The sequence below is a fragment of the Poecilia reticulata genome, linkage group LG15 (genome assembly GCF_000633615.1).
Source record: "Poecilia reticulata strain Guanapo linkage group LG15, Guppy_female_1.0+MT, whole genome shotgun sequence".
NCBI classification, from domain to species: domain Eukaryota; kingdom Metazoa; phylum Chordata; class Actinopteri; order Cyprinodontiformes; family Poeciliidae; genus Poecilia; species Poecilia reticulata.
In genome coordinates, this window is record NC_024345.1 from 17,060,113 (window position 1) to 17,079,975 (window position 19,863).

Below are 19,863 nucleotides of genomic sequence, written 5' to 3' on the forward strand. Positions count from 1 at the left end.
AAACAGTGCCTTAGGGCAGATGAGGAGAAGAAAAACACACATACACACATGCACAGACTGGCTGGGCTGTATTACCCTGATGGAGACTAATGAATCAAACTAATTAGTAGGCAAAGAGGGATGAAACAAAGGCAGGTAATTATATTTGATTGGGATCAATAATGCAAACATGCACAACATTAGCTACACAAGATTAGATTCCTGACCTTAGGTATTTTTGCGGGGAAGACAAATATTGGCAAGTACTAATTAAAGACAGGTGTAAATATCATGTGCTGCATTAGTCAGAAGATAAATGCATAATTGGAAAACCAGGGAGTTTTTCAGACACGTTGGATTAACTTTATATAGAGTGGAAACGTGACAAAACCTATTAACTGACAGGGGAGTTTCATAATGTCATGTTTTCTTTTTTTTTTGCACAGTTTAAACTTCTGTTACAATCACACACCTTTTGACTACAATGTGTATTCTGTCTCTCCGGGCTGGACTTAAATGGCACGTCCCTCAGCACTTCTGTACGGCCAAAAATGCCACAATTCTCAAATACCAAACTCTGAATGGCCTTGATGAAATCCCTATGTAGGAGAGCCATTATACAGTTCAGCCCTCCCTGGCTCCTGCTGCACTGAAGCAGACATCTCTCTCTTTCTCCTTTTCTCTCCGTCTCCCATTGGAACAGACATGCAGGAGCCAGTAGTCATGGTAACTCCATTCTGGGTAAACTTAAGGATGCATATGTGCATACACACTGTGTTTTTTAATAAATACTTCATGGATGGGATTAAATGGGTTTTGTGACAGCGGTAGCTGGTTAGCTGTTTAAAGAGTGAGTAGTTTGTTTAGCAAGCGTAATGACTAACTCCAGTTGCATTTGTGATAAAGTGTGTGTGTCTGCGTGTGTGTGTGTGTCAGACTGTGTGAGTCTATGTGTAAAACACCCACCAGATGTCAGATTTTATTATAGCACTTTTTCCACCATGCCATACATCTTAACGAGCAACAAAAGGCAAATTACCCTAAGCTAAGAATCTTTCAGTTGATTTCTTCTCATTACAAGAAAACAAACATTTGTCCTTTTTATACATTTTTGAAAAACAGTTTCATTAGGAAATATCGTAAGCTGCGCGGCAGCTCTGGTGGGTTAGACTTGGTGCATTAAAGCAAGAAGGTCATGAGTTTGACTCTCAGCAGGGGGCCGCTCTATAAAGAATTTGTATTGGGTTTTCTCTTACGTCTCTTGTTCCGCCTTCAGTTGCAAGAGCATAAATGCTTTTGAAGTCTGTGTAAAATAAATGCTTTTGCACTGAAGCAGTTGCCAAGTTAACCAGTGCTTGGAATTTACTTTAGATATTATTGCACACAAACTGGAGGATTTATCTCCTGAGTTTCTCTAATGGTTTTGTTCAGGGTGTATCTTGCAACTCAGAAAATGGTTGGAAGGGCAGCATAGACAGCAACATTAAGGACTAAAGAAGTGTTTTTTAAATCAATTTTTCAAAAATAAAATATACTTTTAAGATTTAGACATTCAAATTTTTAATTTTAGGATTGTTTACGTTAGACATGTTTTAGCAACAGTTGTCATTAGACAGATAGGAAGACGAAGACTTAGGTTTGAAAGGTTTGTCAAAGTTACAAACATTCACAGTAAATTGGTGAATTGAAAATAAAGAGGCAGTGCTCTTTTTACTCTTATCTCCCCACACTTAAATAGTAAAGACCCCACAGGATCTTTAATAGTTCAATTGTTGGAACTATTAAAGATCCAATAATATGCCACGGCAACATCCAAACATATGCAGTGTGTTTTTTCATGTGTTTTTTTTTATTTCTGAATGAAGAGAAACAACAGAAAATGAGTAGATTAAGTTATTTATTAAAAACTCCCCATGATAATATCAATACAGGAATGGCTTGTAATCATTGCAGACATTAAGCTAATTTTTAATCAGCAGACTGCAAAGGTTTCCAGCTTCCGGTGGTACAAGTGCCGAGTGAGTGACAGGTATGGCAATCCATTGCATCATATATTCTTCTGCTTTGCGACACGATGGTCTAATAACACTGTTATGTAGGCCACCAGGGATTTAACAATCCTACTACACACTATATAAATATTACAAGGAGAGCCAGGTAAGGGTTGAATCTTTTATCTACTAAGGGAGCAATTATTTGTTGTTTTACAGTTTCAATAAAAGTAATGTCTGCAGTGCCATGTTTAGTTCAAACTGGATTTTTCATCTTAAAGTGAAGCATAATGTGCATAAATTATATTTATTATACATAGTACACTCTGTGTGAGCCTTCTTATGGCAAAGAAGGTGTTTGTCTCTGGTTTGAGTGGTATTTTTTCTTATGAAGGCAAGATACCAAAACCTTACCGAACCGTGACTCTGTGTGCTGTTATGCCCCTAATAGATGGTTAAATAGTTAGGTACTAAACTAAAGGCCTGATATTGCTGCATTTGTGATAAACCTGATGTATTATAGTCCCTGTCCAAAACTTCTATAATAAAACTCTACTTGTAGAAGAAAGTTAGAGAAGTTATTTTCTCCAACTTTCTTATGCACATGTCTAAGAGTTTAACAGAGACTCATCTGAATGCGACTATACTCTCTCGAGTGGTTTCAGTCCAGAATTGTAACTTTTTTGTCCCCTGAGTTTTTATTTTAAAAACCTAGCTTTGAGTGAATACATCTGCATAATGATGCAGCAAGAATATGTGCAAAATATTTTGAAGAGATACGTTTTAGATGACAGGTTATCTTAAAATTCTGACAATTTCTGTCAGAATTATCGGATAACAAATGGAAGCTTAATAAGTGAATTGTAAGGAGGTTGTATGTAAATATTTTCAATTCATGACATCAAGACCTTATCTGCAAAAAATGAATGTAAGTTGAATGTATACTCATTGAGAAAGTGACCATACATAAAACTCATGACATGAAATAATCACAATAATGTTCACACAGATGAGACTAGGCAAGATTTTTAGGATATTTTGAACTGTTTTTTTCTCTTCATATAAACAAGATTTTACAAATCACAAGCGTCTTTGAAAATCTGCAATCTGTGTAAAATAATCCAAGCCAATCTTTGAAATTAAATATTTTTGTTTGTCTTAATCTAAGGAGGTATTAATGTAAAAAAGAAATAAAGTCTTGAAAATCTTAATGATAAAAAAAAAATTATAATAAAAAAAACTTTTATGCAACATGATCACAAAAAGTACCAAAAAGCTGTCTGGCCATCATGGCAACACATGAAGTAACATGAGAAAAACCAAATATTAAAAACAGTTATTTTAGAGACCAGTTTAAAAAAAGAGTTAGTGACCTACTCAAAGTAATCCACAACTGTTATTACTGGCTCTGTAACAATTGTCCTTTTTTTAATTATCAATTACTTTCTTGCACTGCCAACCACAAGCTTTTTTTATTTAAAAACCTCCCTATAACCTACACTGGAGTAAATTTAAGTCCAACATGTATACACCCTGCCACTATGAGAAAGCTGAGAGTTACTATCTAGAATTTAGCACATTTATTTTAGCACACTAAAATTATATTATCAAACTGTTTGATATTAGTAGTAGGCTCTGTCGAGCTTGATCACCATCAAATCATTGGCATCAAGCTAAGAAGACATCTAAGGAGATTGTAGAAACTACTAAAATTGATTTGAGAACTCTCCAATGAATTATTAAAACTGGAAGGAGAGTGGGTCACCATGCCCTTTGCCAAGGAAATGTGATTGGAAAAAACCCTGAGTGAATATGATCGGTGAGCACTTCTATGTTTGGGAAGAAAGTCAGTGAAACTCAGGAGTTTATTTAGTAGTGAAAGTTAGAACATTTTCACACAAACAATGTAAAGGGAACTCAAGGGATTCTTGTATAGCCACGAGAAACCCACTAATCAGTGAGACTAACTGGAGAAAAAAATTTACAAATTTCAAGGGAGAATAAAGATTGGACTATAGAGCGATATAAGAAGGTCCTGTGTTCTGATGAGTCCAGATTTACCCTCTTCTAGTGATGGCACAGCGGGGTGGGAAGAAAGGCAGCTGTAGTGATGCTCCCATCATGCCTAGTGTCTAAGACTGTGGGTGCAATGCTGTAATCTGGGGTTGCTGCAGTTGGTCAGGTCCAGCAACATCATGAGGTCAGCCACTACGTAAATACTGAGTGAGCAGGTTATTCCATAGACAAAGTGTAGACCTTGCAAACGCCAAATATTTTAACCACAACACCAGACCGGCGGAGATGCAATCACGAAGCTGTTCAGTGCGGAGAAGGTAACAATGAGCAACACCAGGAACACATGTATTAAATTTTGGAGCAGAATGATCATGATTTCACAGCCCTGCAAGCACCACGTGCCTCTGAAGGACACACACACAAAGAAGAATTAAGAGACAGTGCAGCTCTGCTCAGTTCTGTCGGAGTTACAGTTTTGCCCAGGAAAATACATGTCCTGTATTACTGGTAGGCTATGTCATTAAATCTTCTGCATCTTGGTGGTCATCGTGTTGTTTCTGTTCTCCTCTGAACACACAAAAGGCAATCACACAAACTTATTTCATACTTTATTAACCGGATGTTGTCAGACAGCATGGGGAGCAGTTCTAGTTGAGTCTAGTTCTAGTTGAGGGCAACTAAGAAACTATTTCGTTTGAATTTCAAAATGCATTTCAAGCCTGAAGCTAAAATCTTCTCCTTCATAGTAATAGCTTTCACTTTCTTCATCTGATAAAGACTTGTGCTTTGTGACAGACAAACTTTGACAAGAAAGAGGGTCTAATTTTAAGTCAACAAAATCTTGTGACTTGGGAGTCTTTTACACCTCTAACATAAAACAATTGCAGACAACATACATGTCTGCTCTTCATATTTTCGGGTGTGTGGCTCTAGTAGCCGATGGACAGTAGGCAGCAGGAAGAGAAGAGGAAATGCAAGAAGCAAAGGGCCCAGACAGAATCCCAAGCCCAGGACAGATGAATCCAGGACCTTTGGTGCCCGAGCACATGGTGTGCCAAACCTAACCAGCTGATCCAAACGCCTCCTCAACTGTGATTTCATTTCCATTTAGTTTTATATTATCACTGTTTTCATCAAGAATTCTTCACACTTATGCACATATGCCTAGGTGCTGCTTTCACAGCACAAACATGAGGCAATGCAAATGACAAAGCTTTGAGCAGAAAAGATGAAAAGCTGATGTCGAGGTGATCAGCATATTTGTTGAGTTCCCATTCGCACACTGATCTGTTGACAAGGTCATCAAAATACAGCTTCATCTCTATCCTCAAGATTAGCTGCTGGGATTCGGTAGAACCGCCTTTTGCTATTGTGATTTTCTAAAGACGATGTGGGCTGCAGCTTAATATTACTCAGAAAAGGTAAAAAGAAAAGGGCCTAAAATTGCGCAGTAAGATGTCAGCGTACAATGTTATAGAAGTTGTTTACCAGCCAAGGACACTTAACTCAGCCTGAGGTGGACATACTAGGATTTAAAGAACTAAGATGCTGAAAAAATAAAGCAATTTCTGATCTACTTTCAACTTCTTAACTGTGGTAATCTCAGTTTGCAGATTTGCATTATAAAGTTTTCTTGTTAGAGCTCGAAAGCAGAGCAGGATGAGGATGTGAGAGCTATAGTCACACTGAGAGCTGGATAAAAGACAGTTTGTTTTTTTTTTACCCCTCTGAGACTTCCTCAGTGGAGGTGAGATGCCACATACTTTCAAAAAGAAGGCAGGGGGAAAGAAGGACAGAGCAGGGAAGGAGGATGGGAGTCGAAAGAGAGATTGAAAGAAGGAAAGAGTGAGTCCATTGAAGCCCAGCAGCTTTCTGATCCTGTCTCTGCATACTGAGAGCTGATTCAATTAATATGCATAATAGGAAAGCAAGTGTGAAAATCTACTGTAAGCTCACAAGAAGAGATCCAGTAAACACACACAGTGTGGCTAATAATGACTAGCATCTTTAAGCCGTTTGATGTCAAAGCTTTGACAGTCTCACAGCCTGGAGATGAAACAAAGCACTCAGATGGACTGCGTACAGACAGATGCACACACTCGCACTCTTTGAGATAAAAGTACACATGCTTAGAGTGTTTGCCTCTATTTACAAGACTGCAGACGATCTCAGCTACAGGAGCAAACTGATCCAAACACCTCTGCTAACTTTAGTAGTCCACTTGAAATCAAGAAGTGGACAAACTGGCAAACCTCTCAGCGTGGAAAGTCCAAGTTTTTCTAGGTGCCTACCTTGAGTGAGCGTTCCCATAAGAAAGCGGTAGAAATACCGAGCCACCTTGGTGAGCTGCCTCTTGCACCTTTTCCTGCACTGGCTCATCTTGGTGCAGCAGTGGATGTGTGTGATGACAGTGGTAATCACTGGTGGTGTTAGTCGGCCGATCTGCCCAGGGAAGCAAGCTCCCAGGGTAGGAGAGGAGGAACGAAGGACCGGTTAATGTGAGTGTATGGAAGTCTGATTGCTGCTGCTTCTCTCCCTTCTCCTCACTCACCCCTTCTCCTTCTTCTCAGTGTTGTCTTCTCCCACCCCCCCTTCCTTCTCTCGGTTCTTCTCTCCACCTGTAGGGCGCTCACTGTCAATCAGCAGGCAACGCTCTGTCTCCTCCCACTCACGGTCTGAAAAGCCCTCTCCTGGCCTCTCATTGGATGGCAACTGAGCGTGGCGGAAAATTACGGACCGGCACACACAACAGAGACGGTGTGTGTGCGTGTGTGTGTGTGTGTGTGTGTGTGCGTGAGTGAGACAAATACTACGAAGAGGCCGGCTTGAGTGGCAGGTGGTGATTTTTCTCCTGCTGCATGCTTCACACATCTTTTTCATGCTGTTCTTTTCTATTTTTCCTTCCACTCGTGCCTCATAAAGACGACAGCATGTGAGACAGCGTGTGTATATTTGAGCCGGTGGGAGGCTGAGTAAAGTGACAGACTAAAAAGGGGAAAAAAAAGCAAACCTATTAATTTGCATCACACTCCCTCCTTACTCGTTACCCATGTCCATAACACATGGAGGAAAATTCAGTTGTAAGGATGAGCAAAAGATGAAAGTGAAAATATAGGAAGATGTAGGAATCTTGGTGTAGGTGAGGCAAAGAGGGAAACACAGTGGGGAAATAAGACTTGAATACATAATTGTTTTTCATTATGAATATCTATTTTTAATATTTATTTACATAAAGTTTACACAAGAGCTCAGTAGTAACTCAAGCAATACAGAGAGAGAGAAAAAACAACTAAGTCCATAAATTGTGTATAATAAAGCAGAACGACAGGAAAAGGTATAAACACGATGAAGAAAATTATGTGCAAATAGGCCGAGAAAGCTAACAGCTGAAACCTGTTAGCGTTTAGAAAGTAATCTTGCATCCACTCAGTGTGGATTATCAGATGCTTTATTCCTAATTGATTGCCATTCAAAAAGCTTCCCATCAGGAACTTCTAAACCTTATTGTTGCAATGGTGCCACTGGCTATATACCTGTCTGTCTACATTTATGAATATTTCAAGAAGAACCACTGCAGTCAATTTGGAAGTAAAAAGAACAACATTTTACCATATTATAGGTATACTCAGGAAACCCTCTCAACATTTCAGGGAAAAGAATCGACCAGATTACAGATATAGTTGGAATTTTAGTAATACAAAACATTGACAAGTCCTATAATTATTTTCCCTGCTGAATATAATGGACTTCACTATGAAGTGTGATAGATTCGAAAATGAAAAGCGACTGACAAAAAGGAAATTGTTGTACAAATACCAGCTCTCAGTGTCAGATGACAGGTTATGAGGCAACTGAGAGAAAATGGGAGCTTTAAAATCTTATGGGAGTGAGAAAAAGAGGCATTTATGTAAAACCTCTTCACCTTATCATTCTGCTTTCAGTCTCTGAACACTTTCAGAGTCACTAAAACACGCAAACACGTTTACCTTGTTTTCCCTGCTGTCACATTTTTATTGTTTTTCGCTCAACAACTCCCCTCTCAACTGCTGCCACTCCACCTTTATCCCCTCTCCTTCTCCCTGATGCCGAATTAGAAGTGATTACTGTTGCCACAGCAACCCCAGACCCAATGGATTTTTCTGGTACTCAGAGCGGCAGATGTAAACACACACAAAAACACACAAAGAAGCCTTACAAATAATGTACACGCACACCTGTTTCTTCTTGTCCTCTCCATAAGCAGTCATGGTGTCGTCTAGGAGTCATAGAGGTCAAACATCAGGCAATTACCCAACAGAGAGGGTACCAAACATACCAAATAAAGAACTGACATGACCGAAGGAGACACAGAATAAAGTGGTAGTCGTGATTTGAGCAAAGAGACTAAAGGACATGTTGGCGAGCGGATGGTAAACGTTTTCTTAAAAATTATTTAAGCTAAAACAATCTGCAGTGCAAAATGTCCATCTTAACATGTTTTGTGTTCAGTGTCAGAATCCCTACAGCCAACTGACACTGTTATTCAGCTCTCGTTACGTTATTATTAGAAGCGCCAATAGGACGTTGCAGAAAGGAGAGGGTGTAAAGGTCAAGTAATGTACCACAGATCTGCCCATGAACTTGAAGTCAGCAACATAAGGTGGGTTAGATGGCAATAAACGAGATGAGACTATTTTATCACAACACCCTGGGTAAGACTGGCAGAGAGGTTGCTTAAAACTACATATTTTCAAAACAACTGGTACCTTAAATCTCTCACAAAATGAAGGAAAAAGTAAATTTCACTAAACCTGACATGATTTTGAAAATGCCTGAGATTGGGAAATCGAATGCCTCAAGAATTTGAGATATTTTTTTTTTGTACTTTTTTCTTAGAGACCCTTGCTCTATATCTAGTGCAGATGTATGTAACCTGCCTCCTATTCAGGCCCCCTACAGTGACAATGAGAAATAATAATGTTCCCTTCACTATTTTATCCTTTAAGCTAACAAACCACATGTTTTTTTATTATTATTATTATTTCAATATTATGCCAATAGCTTGGTGGTTAAACATCCATTTGTCTGTATGCAATAAGTGAAATGCTAAAAAAGAAAACAAGTGTTATGTTGTGTTAACTGTACAGGTGCTAATACTAGTGGGGCATCTATAAACAAAATTAACATGGAATAATATAATCCTCAAATGTACCCTGAGTAAAGGTCAGATTACGCTCAGTTTTCCGGTGTAAGATTAAGTCATAAAAGATCAATTTATTTCAAGGCTTGTTGCAAGTATTTCACTGAGATGTCATGTGGAGAGCACACTAAGTGTCAGACACATATAAATTAATACATGTTTAAAGATTTTTGGAAGAAAATAAAAAAAAGGTCTTAGTAGTTCCCAAACCCAATCTGATTCAATCTTATTTCTGGTTTTAGAGGAAAAAATAAAGACATAGACCTACTTTTTGAAGAGTTTTTAGATAAACTCTTATCTAAAAAGGTTTATTTAAAAACACTTTTAGACAGTTTCACATAACAGATCTTTTCCTGATTTGTTTCAAGATCAGGCAAAGATCTTTAAATGTGAGACTGAAAAAACATTTTAACCTACTTGTAAAGTGTGAACTCAAAAGCTAAAGGGAGGACCAAAAATAAATCTGATAACAGAAAAATTATTAAATAGTTGAAAATACTAAACGTCCCATTTTAATCCAGTAGGAAGCAACAAGTGGCTGCAAGTAACATTTCAAATATACTGTTTTGATTAATTGGCCTATTAAAACAATCAGCTATTTCTTCATGTGCTCATTAGTGTCAGGCTTTTAGGTCAATTTAAGCCATTTCCTACAGCAACAGCAAATAAAGTATAGTTTTTACCAGTGTATTTTTCAAAGTACAAATGGGCAATGAGGTTTTGGTTAATTTGTGAGTTGCAGATGGACTGAGAGCAGGTATCTAATAGTTGGTCTGAAGATACGCTAGCCATGCATTTTCATTTTAAAAAACTGTTCAAATGAATGCATGGTGATCCATTCTTTTACTGAAAGCACATTTACTTTGTTGTGAAGAGTTCAGTGTGAGACAGAGCAATTGAGAAAAGCTATAAGAAGTGCAGGGGAGTAAATGGCACTCAGGGATTTTTTGGTGTTATTTATACTAATTGGTTGTGTGGAGCTAAAAGCTTTTTAATCAGTCCAAAGTTTCACTGATCAGGCATAAATGTATGACCACTGAGAGGAGAAGTGAATACCACTGATTCTCTTTACACCACATCTACTAATAGGTAGGACACATAATTCAAGCCAGACACAACTCATTTTCCCATTGCCTGAAATCAGACTTAGCTTTTCCTAAGTAATGATGACAAAAATATTTTGATTTGCTAAATTTAAAAAAAATACAGTGAGATAATTTATTAGAGAACATTTTGACCTAGAAAATAATGTATACAAAATGTCTGCAGGTTTACTTGGGAAATCAGGCAAATTTCCCAAGTATACCTCCCCAGTGTCTTTCCAAGACAAGAGGGAAAATACAAAGTTAATTTGAAAGCAGCACAAGTCAAAAAATAATGTTTTTTTTTTTTTTTTTACTGTGACAATATTGAGAAACCCTGCACCTTCTGTGAGGTTTTAAATGCTGATTGAATGTGGAAGTTTCTATAAAAAATATGTTGTGTGCTAATCTGTAATTTTGAGTTCTTGAAACTGGGAGCAGAAATTATGTATTTCTTGATTACTGTTGATGACTAGTCTTAAGTCATCCACAGTGGTTCTTCTTGAAAGTGAAACACGACCTACTTTGAGATTTATTTGACTGATAAATATCTGTGTGAGAAATTATTTTGTCAAATTTGTGCATCAAATGTTTCACTTTCACTTTAGTGATGCCTTTTTTAACTTAATCTTAATGTTTTTAGCCAACAGTATCAGAGTGACCACTAAAAACTTACTATAAGCTTTTGTAAGATATGAAAGACCCAAATAAACTAGTTAATTAGGTTTTAATGGCATAAACAGACACAATTTTATTGCAAACCCCTATTGCCACATAGTGGTGAACGAGGTAAAGCAGTCCTGGGTAAAACTGCAGCACAAAAACTTTCGATATATTTGTGTTGTGTGGGCAAGAGCAGTGGGCAGACATCAGCTGAGCCTGTCTTCTTCTTGCAGACCCTGCCTCCATCATCTTGAGGGGTATGTCTGATTCTGACAATATGTTATGAAATATTAAGGGGTCCATACTGCAATGCTCAACTCCAACAGCAAAATTAGCAACCCTAGACAGACCCACAAAAGATCAAATCTTGCAAATACAAGGGAAAATATATCTTTAGTGTTTTTTTGTTTTGTTTTTTAATTGTGCTATAAACATAGAAGGTATTCACTTGAATGCATATAATCCTGGAGATTGTAGTAAACAAGTCTATAGTATGTGCATTTCTTTAAAAATCATGTCTTTCCTTTTGTAATTTGAATATAGGTTACAGCCAATATGTTGCACACATAAACTCACACATTCACAGTCTCTTATGTTTGTGAACCTATAAATAATTGAGCCAAGAAATATTGTACATAGGCACTTTTTCAGATCATCTCATTTAAATTCTGAAGGGTAAAATCAGAAGATTTGAAAGGACAGATTGAATGCTTAAAATAGATTACATACATGAAATAGTAACTGTAATAACACACCTCTATGCTCACATTCTCTAGGATCAAGGTGTACAATCTGGTGCTGAGAAGAGAAAGTTTATCCTCAAAGGATCGAAGAACAAGAAAAAAAGAGAGATCATGATTTAAAGTGCTTGCAGAACAAAACGGGTAATTCTAAATGCCTTGCAGAAAGCATAAAGGCAGCAAGTAAGATGAACAGCAGGCACAATTACAAAATAATACAATAAACAAATTTTACCAAGAGTAACAAAGAAAAACAAGGGCAATATATTTTGAAGTGACTCTTTGTTGCATACAAAATGCTGTATTTCTACTGTTCCTCTTTTCTATTCTGTAAAATTACAAAACTAAATCTGCATTATTGACTCCCATGTTAGCAACCAAACAAATCTTTTTCTCTCCACCTTTGCCTGTACATTTGTCTTTTTCTAGGCACATTCCACCACCTGTCAGTGCTGGAACATGATGAAGCGTTTTATAAGTGGGTCAAAACAAAAAAAAAAAACCCACAAGAGGGAAAACCATTCAGACAGGCACATGTACATTTTCCCAAACTTGATCCACCTACAGGACACTAGAGTTTTCTGCTTTCTTTGCATTTTTTTATATTATTTGTGATATTTTTCATTTTTAAATGATCAAAACAACCAGTACACACTAATGAAGACAGCATTATAACTTCTAGGGATATCTAGAAGTTATAATTTTTTTAAATACTCAGTGTATTTTGAATATGCTTCTAAAGTGACAACACATTGTGGTTCTTCTTCTTTCTCTAAATAGTAATCAACATAAAAACCTTTGGCATTTAGGAAACTTTTATACACAGTTTTAGAGCTGTGGATGAGCTACCACACATCAGTCTGCTGATACCTGACGGGTTTATGGAGGATGGAACTTGTCTGTAACTGAGAGGCTCTATGGGCATGAGGGTTTTTCAAGTATTTTCATCCAGGAGTCTGAGTCACCACCACCAAGATATCAATGGTGTGAAAGAGGCAGAGCTGAATCCAGGGTAGCAGCACATTAACAACTATTATCAGATACCACGCCATAAACACGCAGCAAGTGACGCTGTTGACATCGATTATCAATTTAGGAAGCTGTTTAAACTGTTTGTGGATGTTAAATGAGATTTGTAATTTCTGAATTGTAATTGATGAGGTGCAACAACATAAAAAAGGAAAAAAAGAAACCAAGAGAATAATATGGGTAATATGGTAGTGTGTTAGGGAGGTCACCGGATGGAAGCTGGGATTTTGACCGACTTTGTTGCTAATTGCACTGAAGGTGGATATCCAGATCTGGAAGCTGTCTGGAAAAATCATTATTAGGATGGCGACCCAGTGATTTGACCAAACCATCTACTGGATGTCAAATATGTCTTTAAGATACCTGCAAAACAATTTTTCTGAATCTTCTGTGAAAAACCTCTCCAAAATGACCTTATCTGACTTCCTACTGTTTTTCCAACTTTTTATTTCTATGTCTGAGTTTTATTCAAATTTTACAAAGTACATTAAAATTCATACTAAATTGCACACAAATAGAGCGGATAAGGTCATAAAAGGTTACATTTGTCTCCAGTGACAACATCTAGAATTTTCTACAGATCTGCAATGCTGCAGCAGTCTCTATGAATCTCCACACAAAAAGCACACAGGAATGCTGGAGATGCCACACTAGCGCTCAAGTGTCTGGCAAAGGCACACATGCCCATTTACATGCATTTGTTTTTAACACCATTTATGAACCAGGCAAAGGCACCAGCTGGTGAAACCCACTCAAGTCTCTATTCACTCAGAACACGTGACTGTGGAGAAAAAGGCGAGGAGAAAGGGAGGAGAGTGTGGTAAGAGGGAGGAGCACAGGTGGAAACACTTGTCCACGTGGATGTGTAACATGCTCAAGATGTTTACATTGTGCAGAAAAAGAAATGATGAGTCTGACCTTTTACGGCAGCTACTTTTGTTTATATTTTCGCTAAACCCCATGTCTTGGGTTAATCCAGATCAAAAAGGGTTTCCAATAAAATTAAGGGGTTGAGTTTCGCTTTAAATGCTTAAATTGGAAAATAAATATTTACCTGGAACTAAATATATAGTTAGGAAAATAAATAGTTAATTCTGGGCTAAACATTTAGTTGCCAAAATAAATATTTAATTTGTTGCTTAATATTTAGTTTGAAAGGTAAATTTTTACCTCAGACCTTTAGCTTGTAACTAAATATTTAGTTTTCAAGCAAAATATTTAGCTTTCTAACTGAATATTTAATTGGAAAGCTTGATATGTAATTTGTTCACTAAATACTTAGCTTGTGAATTAAATATTTAGTTTAGAACTCTTACATTTATAAATGCATGACTAACATGGTAAAAATTTCACTTTGAAAAACACCCATATTTTTTTCTCTATGATGGACTAAAAAAACCAAAAATATTTCTGGCAATTTTTTACTGTGTAACTTCACAAACAGCGCCCCTTAAAGGAGAAGTCACCCCACCTTTCTTCTAGTTTTCAGCGATAGTCAAGGTGTCTCTAATATTGCTCTACATTTTAAAGTAAATGCTGCCATACTGAAGTTTGTGTAAACTAACGTGATCAACTACAGAAACTAACCAATGACTTTGCTGCCACCTGCAGGTAGAGACCGGCACGCACACAACCTGAAAAGTAGTCATCTGCCCCAGAGCCTAACAGATGGACTCAGAGAAACTACAAATGTGCAAACTTCACAAACACACACACACACACAAGCATGTATTAGGATGTAACTTTAATGAATACCAAAGAGGAAGAAGGGCTATTAATGAGGATGAAGCACTGTGAGTAACTAATGATCCATGGCTGTTCCAGCTGGGAGAGAAACACCACAGCAGAAAACTTCAGACTGAATACTAATGAATATTCATTAAAAGCTGTTTACAAGTTAAGAGAATATGGATTAATCACAATGAATGTGAGTGCTTTAGTAAATATCTGCATCTATGTGTAAGAGCACCTGATGACCACTCTGCTGATACTTTTTTTGTTGTATTTTAGATTTATTAATGTTTTTCTCTCTGGGGGGGTTTTTCTACTAATTGTTGGTGTGAAAAAAAACCCTGCCAAAATAATTTGAATCCATCTATCCATGCATGCACGAGAAGACCATGCAAACTCCCTGCAGAGAGACCACAAGCTGAGATTTGAACCCAGGACCTTCTTGTTGCAAGACAACAGTGCTACCAACTGCTTCACTATCCAGCCCAACAATAAGACTATTACATTAAATTACTTTACTTTTTTGGCTTTATTTCTCCTGCAGGGACTGCATCTCATTTCTATGTCACAACTGAATGAAAGTTATTATTTTTAGAGAATCATATTTTAAGTTACATCTTATGCTATACAAGTTTATTATCAATACTTTTAAGCCTTCAGTTTTGTTGAGGTGGCTGAAGATGAGAGATGTAACTAGATTCCTATCAAATTAAAACTATTGATGGAATAATAATAAAAAGGTACTTCAACAAAGTATTAGTTCACAGTTAAGTGTCTAAGTTAAGTACCTTTTTCTAATTCTAACAGATTTGTTTTTCTTTCAGCTCAATTGTACACAATAAGTGCCAAAATATGTTATTTGGAAAAACTTAAAATGTTGCAGCATGCAAATTTTAATAGGTGCATGAAACACTTTTTAGAAGCACTGTAATCATGTGTTCTGCATCCAAAGATTAGACATATGTTGTTCAATTTCTCATAAAGAAAAGCCACTGGTTTCCCTGAATACAAGTTACAACAAAGAAAGAGATAAGATACTGAAATTTGATGCTAGCCTGTAATAAGTAGGATATGCCAGTAGATGGCAGATACAGGCCAGTGAACACAGCTGATGTAAGGGAACAGAAATATACTAAATTATGATCAACCATTGTAGTTTTTGAACATATTTTCCTCCACACTTCTACAAAAAAGTGTTGAGTGCAATCAAACAGTGTAAATAAATATTTCTTTATTGAGCACTTAAATTCTTAATATCAACTGTCTGAAACCATTAGAGTTTTTCTTTTCTTTGCCTCTAGAATGCGTCTTCAAATATCAGATTTGCTGAACCATTAGAGAAAAGTGGGGGAATAAATACAACAAGGCTAATTACTCGTGTAATGTTTCTGCTTCACATTTACAAATCTGAATTTAGATTTGCCTTTTGCTCTGAGCATTAGGACTGACCAGAGCAATTTCGTACCGTGACGGTGAGAGAAGATGAGAGGTTCTGTTATTACACTATGTGGTCAGACACTCATTAAACTTCTGTATGAAAATATGCAGCTGGAGGTGATTCAGAAGACAACTTTGTATGGATGAGACAAATAAATAAATGATGAATGTACTTCAATCGACACAGAATCTACACAGTGTTGCTCAGATATCTAACCTTTAAATCTACTGGGAGCTGCTCGGGTATTCTTATGCTTAAAGCGTGAGATGAATGTTTGACTGGATGCAAAGATGATGGGAAGAGGGCAGACTCTAGGGGATAAGACTAATAAACAAAGGAAAGAAATAAAGCAGAAGAGTCTACTGCAGGGCCATGGGGCCGACAAGAATTTTTCACACTGGGTTTAAGCAAAGCAACAACGGGTTATACCCAGCACTGGGAAAATGGGACCCAAAGTCCCACACTGCTACTCCCACCTGCTTAAAGGCGTCCCTGCAGTCTAAACGTCTGTTCCTACTATCCTTCTGCCTTTGCCACCTCTTGTTCGTCTCTTGTTTTACATGTCGTCTTCTAATGCAGGCTGTGTGTATTTCCTCTGAAGCCTGCATCTGCCTCGCTCTCGCTGTCACGCCCAGCCTCTTGGCTGCTTGACTGCTGTTCTACCCCCTCTTTTCTCCACGCTCATCTAAAGGCAGGCAGCAGGTGTTTTGTGACTTGAAGATCACAGAGCCTCAGAGAGATGGAGCCCCTCTGAGCAGAGCTGTGTAGGAGGAGGAGAGAAAGTCTCCACTCTCTTTTTGTAGACTCCGTCTCCTCTGTGCAACAGGAGAGGTGGAGAGAGCTTATCGCACCCCCAGACCACAATCACAGAAGCTTAATTTCAGCTTGTGGGTCTTACCCATGCAAAACGTCCATGCATGTTTTTTTGTTTGTTTTTTTTGTTAGTTTTTTTCCCAGACTGCAAAGGAGGGGGGTGGCTTTTTATTAGAAAATATATGAACCACTTGCTGCTGAGTTGAGGTGTCACTCGGGAGAAATGCAGTGTGGGCGCAAACATGCGCAGACTAATTTGGCAAATGAGGAGAGAAGAGAGGGAGGGTGACAAAAAGAAAGAGAATCCATCAGGTTTAGCCTGTGTAGATAAAACAGTATGGGCTGATTTTATTTAATATTTCTAATGTAACCCAGTTACACATCTCCCCACTCTGTGACCTAAAACTAGTTTTCGTGGTGCTGACTCAGGCACACCGCTGCTGCTCTCTTGTCTCTGGAAGTAACACAGCGAGGACACGCTTTGCACATTTGATTTATATTAATATTGCTACAAGCAACACAAGGCAGAGTTTTGTCAATGGAATGTAATCACACTTCCGTTTTGTCTTAAGATACAAAAAAAAATAAGATAAAAAAATCAGCGATGCAGCCTATGAGTTTATTATGAGCTGTTGTTTACTGCAGTGGAGTTAAATTAGCATAGTATTCTCCATTTTCATTTAGTTGTAAAGTATACCAAAAAAAAATAAAGTCACTGTTTTTGTTTTTTTTAACTGTAATCTATCTTCTTTGTTTAGCTGTTTTGGTTTAGTCTGTCTTGAATCTAAATGATGCTGTTGATACCAAGTATCTGCCAAGAAAATATTCCCTTCACCATTACACCACCACCTGCCTGACCCACGGATACCAAAGACCGATCCACGCTTTCACGTTTTCTACAAAATTCTGACCTGACCATCTGAATGTCGAAACTGAAACCAAAACTCAATACACCAGCCAATTATCTTTTCTGTTAGTGCCAAATTTTGGGGAGCCTGTGTTAAATCTGGCCTCCGTTTCAGTCACGCAGTGTGGCCTCTGATGCAGTAACACATCGTCTTCAACTTGTAAAAGTGTTTTACTTTGAGAGATGGTATTCTGCATCCCTTGGTTATAACTAGTGGTTACTTCAGCAATTGCTGCCAGTCATCTCAAACCAGTCTGCCCATCCACCTCTCATTTTTGACACGACAAGGCATTTTTGTCTGCACTTTTACTGCTCAATATCTTTTTTCCATTTTTCAAACCATTTGCTACAAACCTGACAGATGCTTGTGTATGAAAAACCCCAGCAGATTAGTAGTTTCTGAAATGAGCATCAACAATCATCTATCCATCACTTTTACTCGATCATCCTTGCAGGGTTGGGGGCTAGTGGTTAAGTCCAGCAGTCACTGGACAGGTTACCAGTCTATCACAGGGACACACAACCATTCACATGCAAACTTAAACCAAAGTGAAACTATTCAGTATTCAGTTCAAATAACAATCCTGCTTCTGGACTATGGGAGGAAGCTGGAGTACAAGGAGAGAACCAGGACCTCTTGGTGAAAGACAACAGTGCCACCAACAATTATGCCACATTTAAAGCCACTTAAATCCCATCTTGTTCCCATTCTGATGCTTGGTTTTTATTTCAGGAAGCCATTACCACAGCTGGATGACTAAATGCATTGAGTTGCAGCCTTGTGATTGACTGACTCATATTAAACAGACTTACGCAGTAAAGCGGTAAAAGGTTATAAAGCCACATGCAAGTCAGAATATTTCAGACTTGGCAGATTAAAAGTACCATTTGAAAATAACACCCATAAGCAGGAATCACACATACTTTTCATTATATTTCAAAGGTGCTTACAGTGTGGACATGGAGAAAAATTACCAGTGCAAAAAGTTCGTATTTTGCAAAATGTTGTAATTGTATTTCATTTCCTTTGTGTATTATTGTCAGCGTACTATTTTTGGTGAAAACAATATAACACTAGACAGTGTTTTTAATGAGCAGCATATTGTGATTCCTTCAAAAGAAACAAAAATAAATTGATATGACTTGACTTTAAAAGATAGTGAAGTTTCCAAAATATGGATGACCTCATTTTTCAAGCTAAGGAAAAAAGATAAAAACTACCTTATTTGCCCTCCATCAAATATATCAGACAATGAAGTTCAAGATCGCATCACCTCCATCTTAAAGCTTCACAAAAAGGAGGTTTCTCACTGCTATTTTATTAATTCAGGATTTAAAGACATTTAATTTTTGTTGAAAAAATATCTTAAGTTGTAGGCTGTCCCTCTGTGGGAGTAGCTTTCTTGAAAAACTTGATCTGTACATTTTCCCTATTGATTTTATCTTTAAATGGTCTTGCGAGAATCATAAAAAAAAAGTCTTAAGATAAGTTTGTTTACCTACAAACTTTTTTGCTGAGAACGAGGATGCGCCCAAGTTAGCGGCCCCATTCAGCGTGCTATCGCATTTATTTTTAATCTGCGTGTTTCCCCTTCATTGCCAGCCACCGGCCCCCTCATGGCTTCTCAAGAGCCATTAACAGGGGTTCAGTCTGGTGTGTCTGATGAGGACAGCTGCTGGATTAAACGGCCCATCTGTATCTAAATGATATAATCAGTCGTAATAGAACAGGGACAGATCAGTCTCACTGCTGTCAGCCATCACAGGAGAAGAGGTCACCTTCAGCAGGACTTAGATAATCCACCTGGCTGGGAATCCGCACAGTCTTTCCAGGATGAGGCTAACAGTACGGGACAACGCGAGTGTGTGGATGGCTCTGTCATATATGCATGAGTTAAGGATGCTGTTTTTCTTCTACTTAACTTGTACTGAACTGGATCAGAGCCATGGTGGGGGTTTGTCCATTACACCCTGAGGTTAGGTCATTCATCAGAAAAAATTGGTGCTAACAAGCGTAGAACCATGCTGAACAGAACGGCTGCACAATTATATTTTGATCTTAAAACTGCCATTTACGATGCTTTGCAAAAGTTTTCACACCCCTTAAAATGTTCTTAAAGATTTTCTAGTTTTATTAGAGTTTTCTGTCATTAATTGTGAAGTGGAAGTGAGGCATGGATTCAGAGTAATTGAAACTAATAAATGAATGGGTGATCAACAGGCTTCTGTAGATCTTGTTGGGCTGCTGGAGAGGTAATTCAATCATTTGAATCAGATATGAGAGAGCTCAAACAC

The 19,863-nt window shown here is 37.7% G+C and overlaps 1 protein-coding gene across 3 annotated transcripts in view; it reads right to left on the reverse strand.

Moving 5' to 3' along the window:
* Positions 1-19,863, reverse strand: part of LOC103476925 (Kv channel-interacting protein 2) — a 98,491-nt gene that overhangs the window by 45,592 nt on the left and 33,036 nt on the right. The window contains exon 1 of one of the 3 annotated variants that reach the window (XM_008429676.2): positions 6,278-6,592. The exons of the other annotated variants lie outside the window; for them this stretch is intronic. Coding sequence (XP_008427898.1) covers positions 6,278-6,365 — 88 coding nt within the window. The 5' untranslated portion in view covers positions 6,366-6,592. Of the gene's footprint in view, positions 1-6,277; positions 6,593-19,863 lie in introns of those variants that run through there. 3 annotated transcript variants of the gene reach the window in all.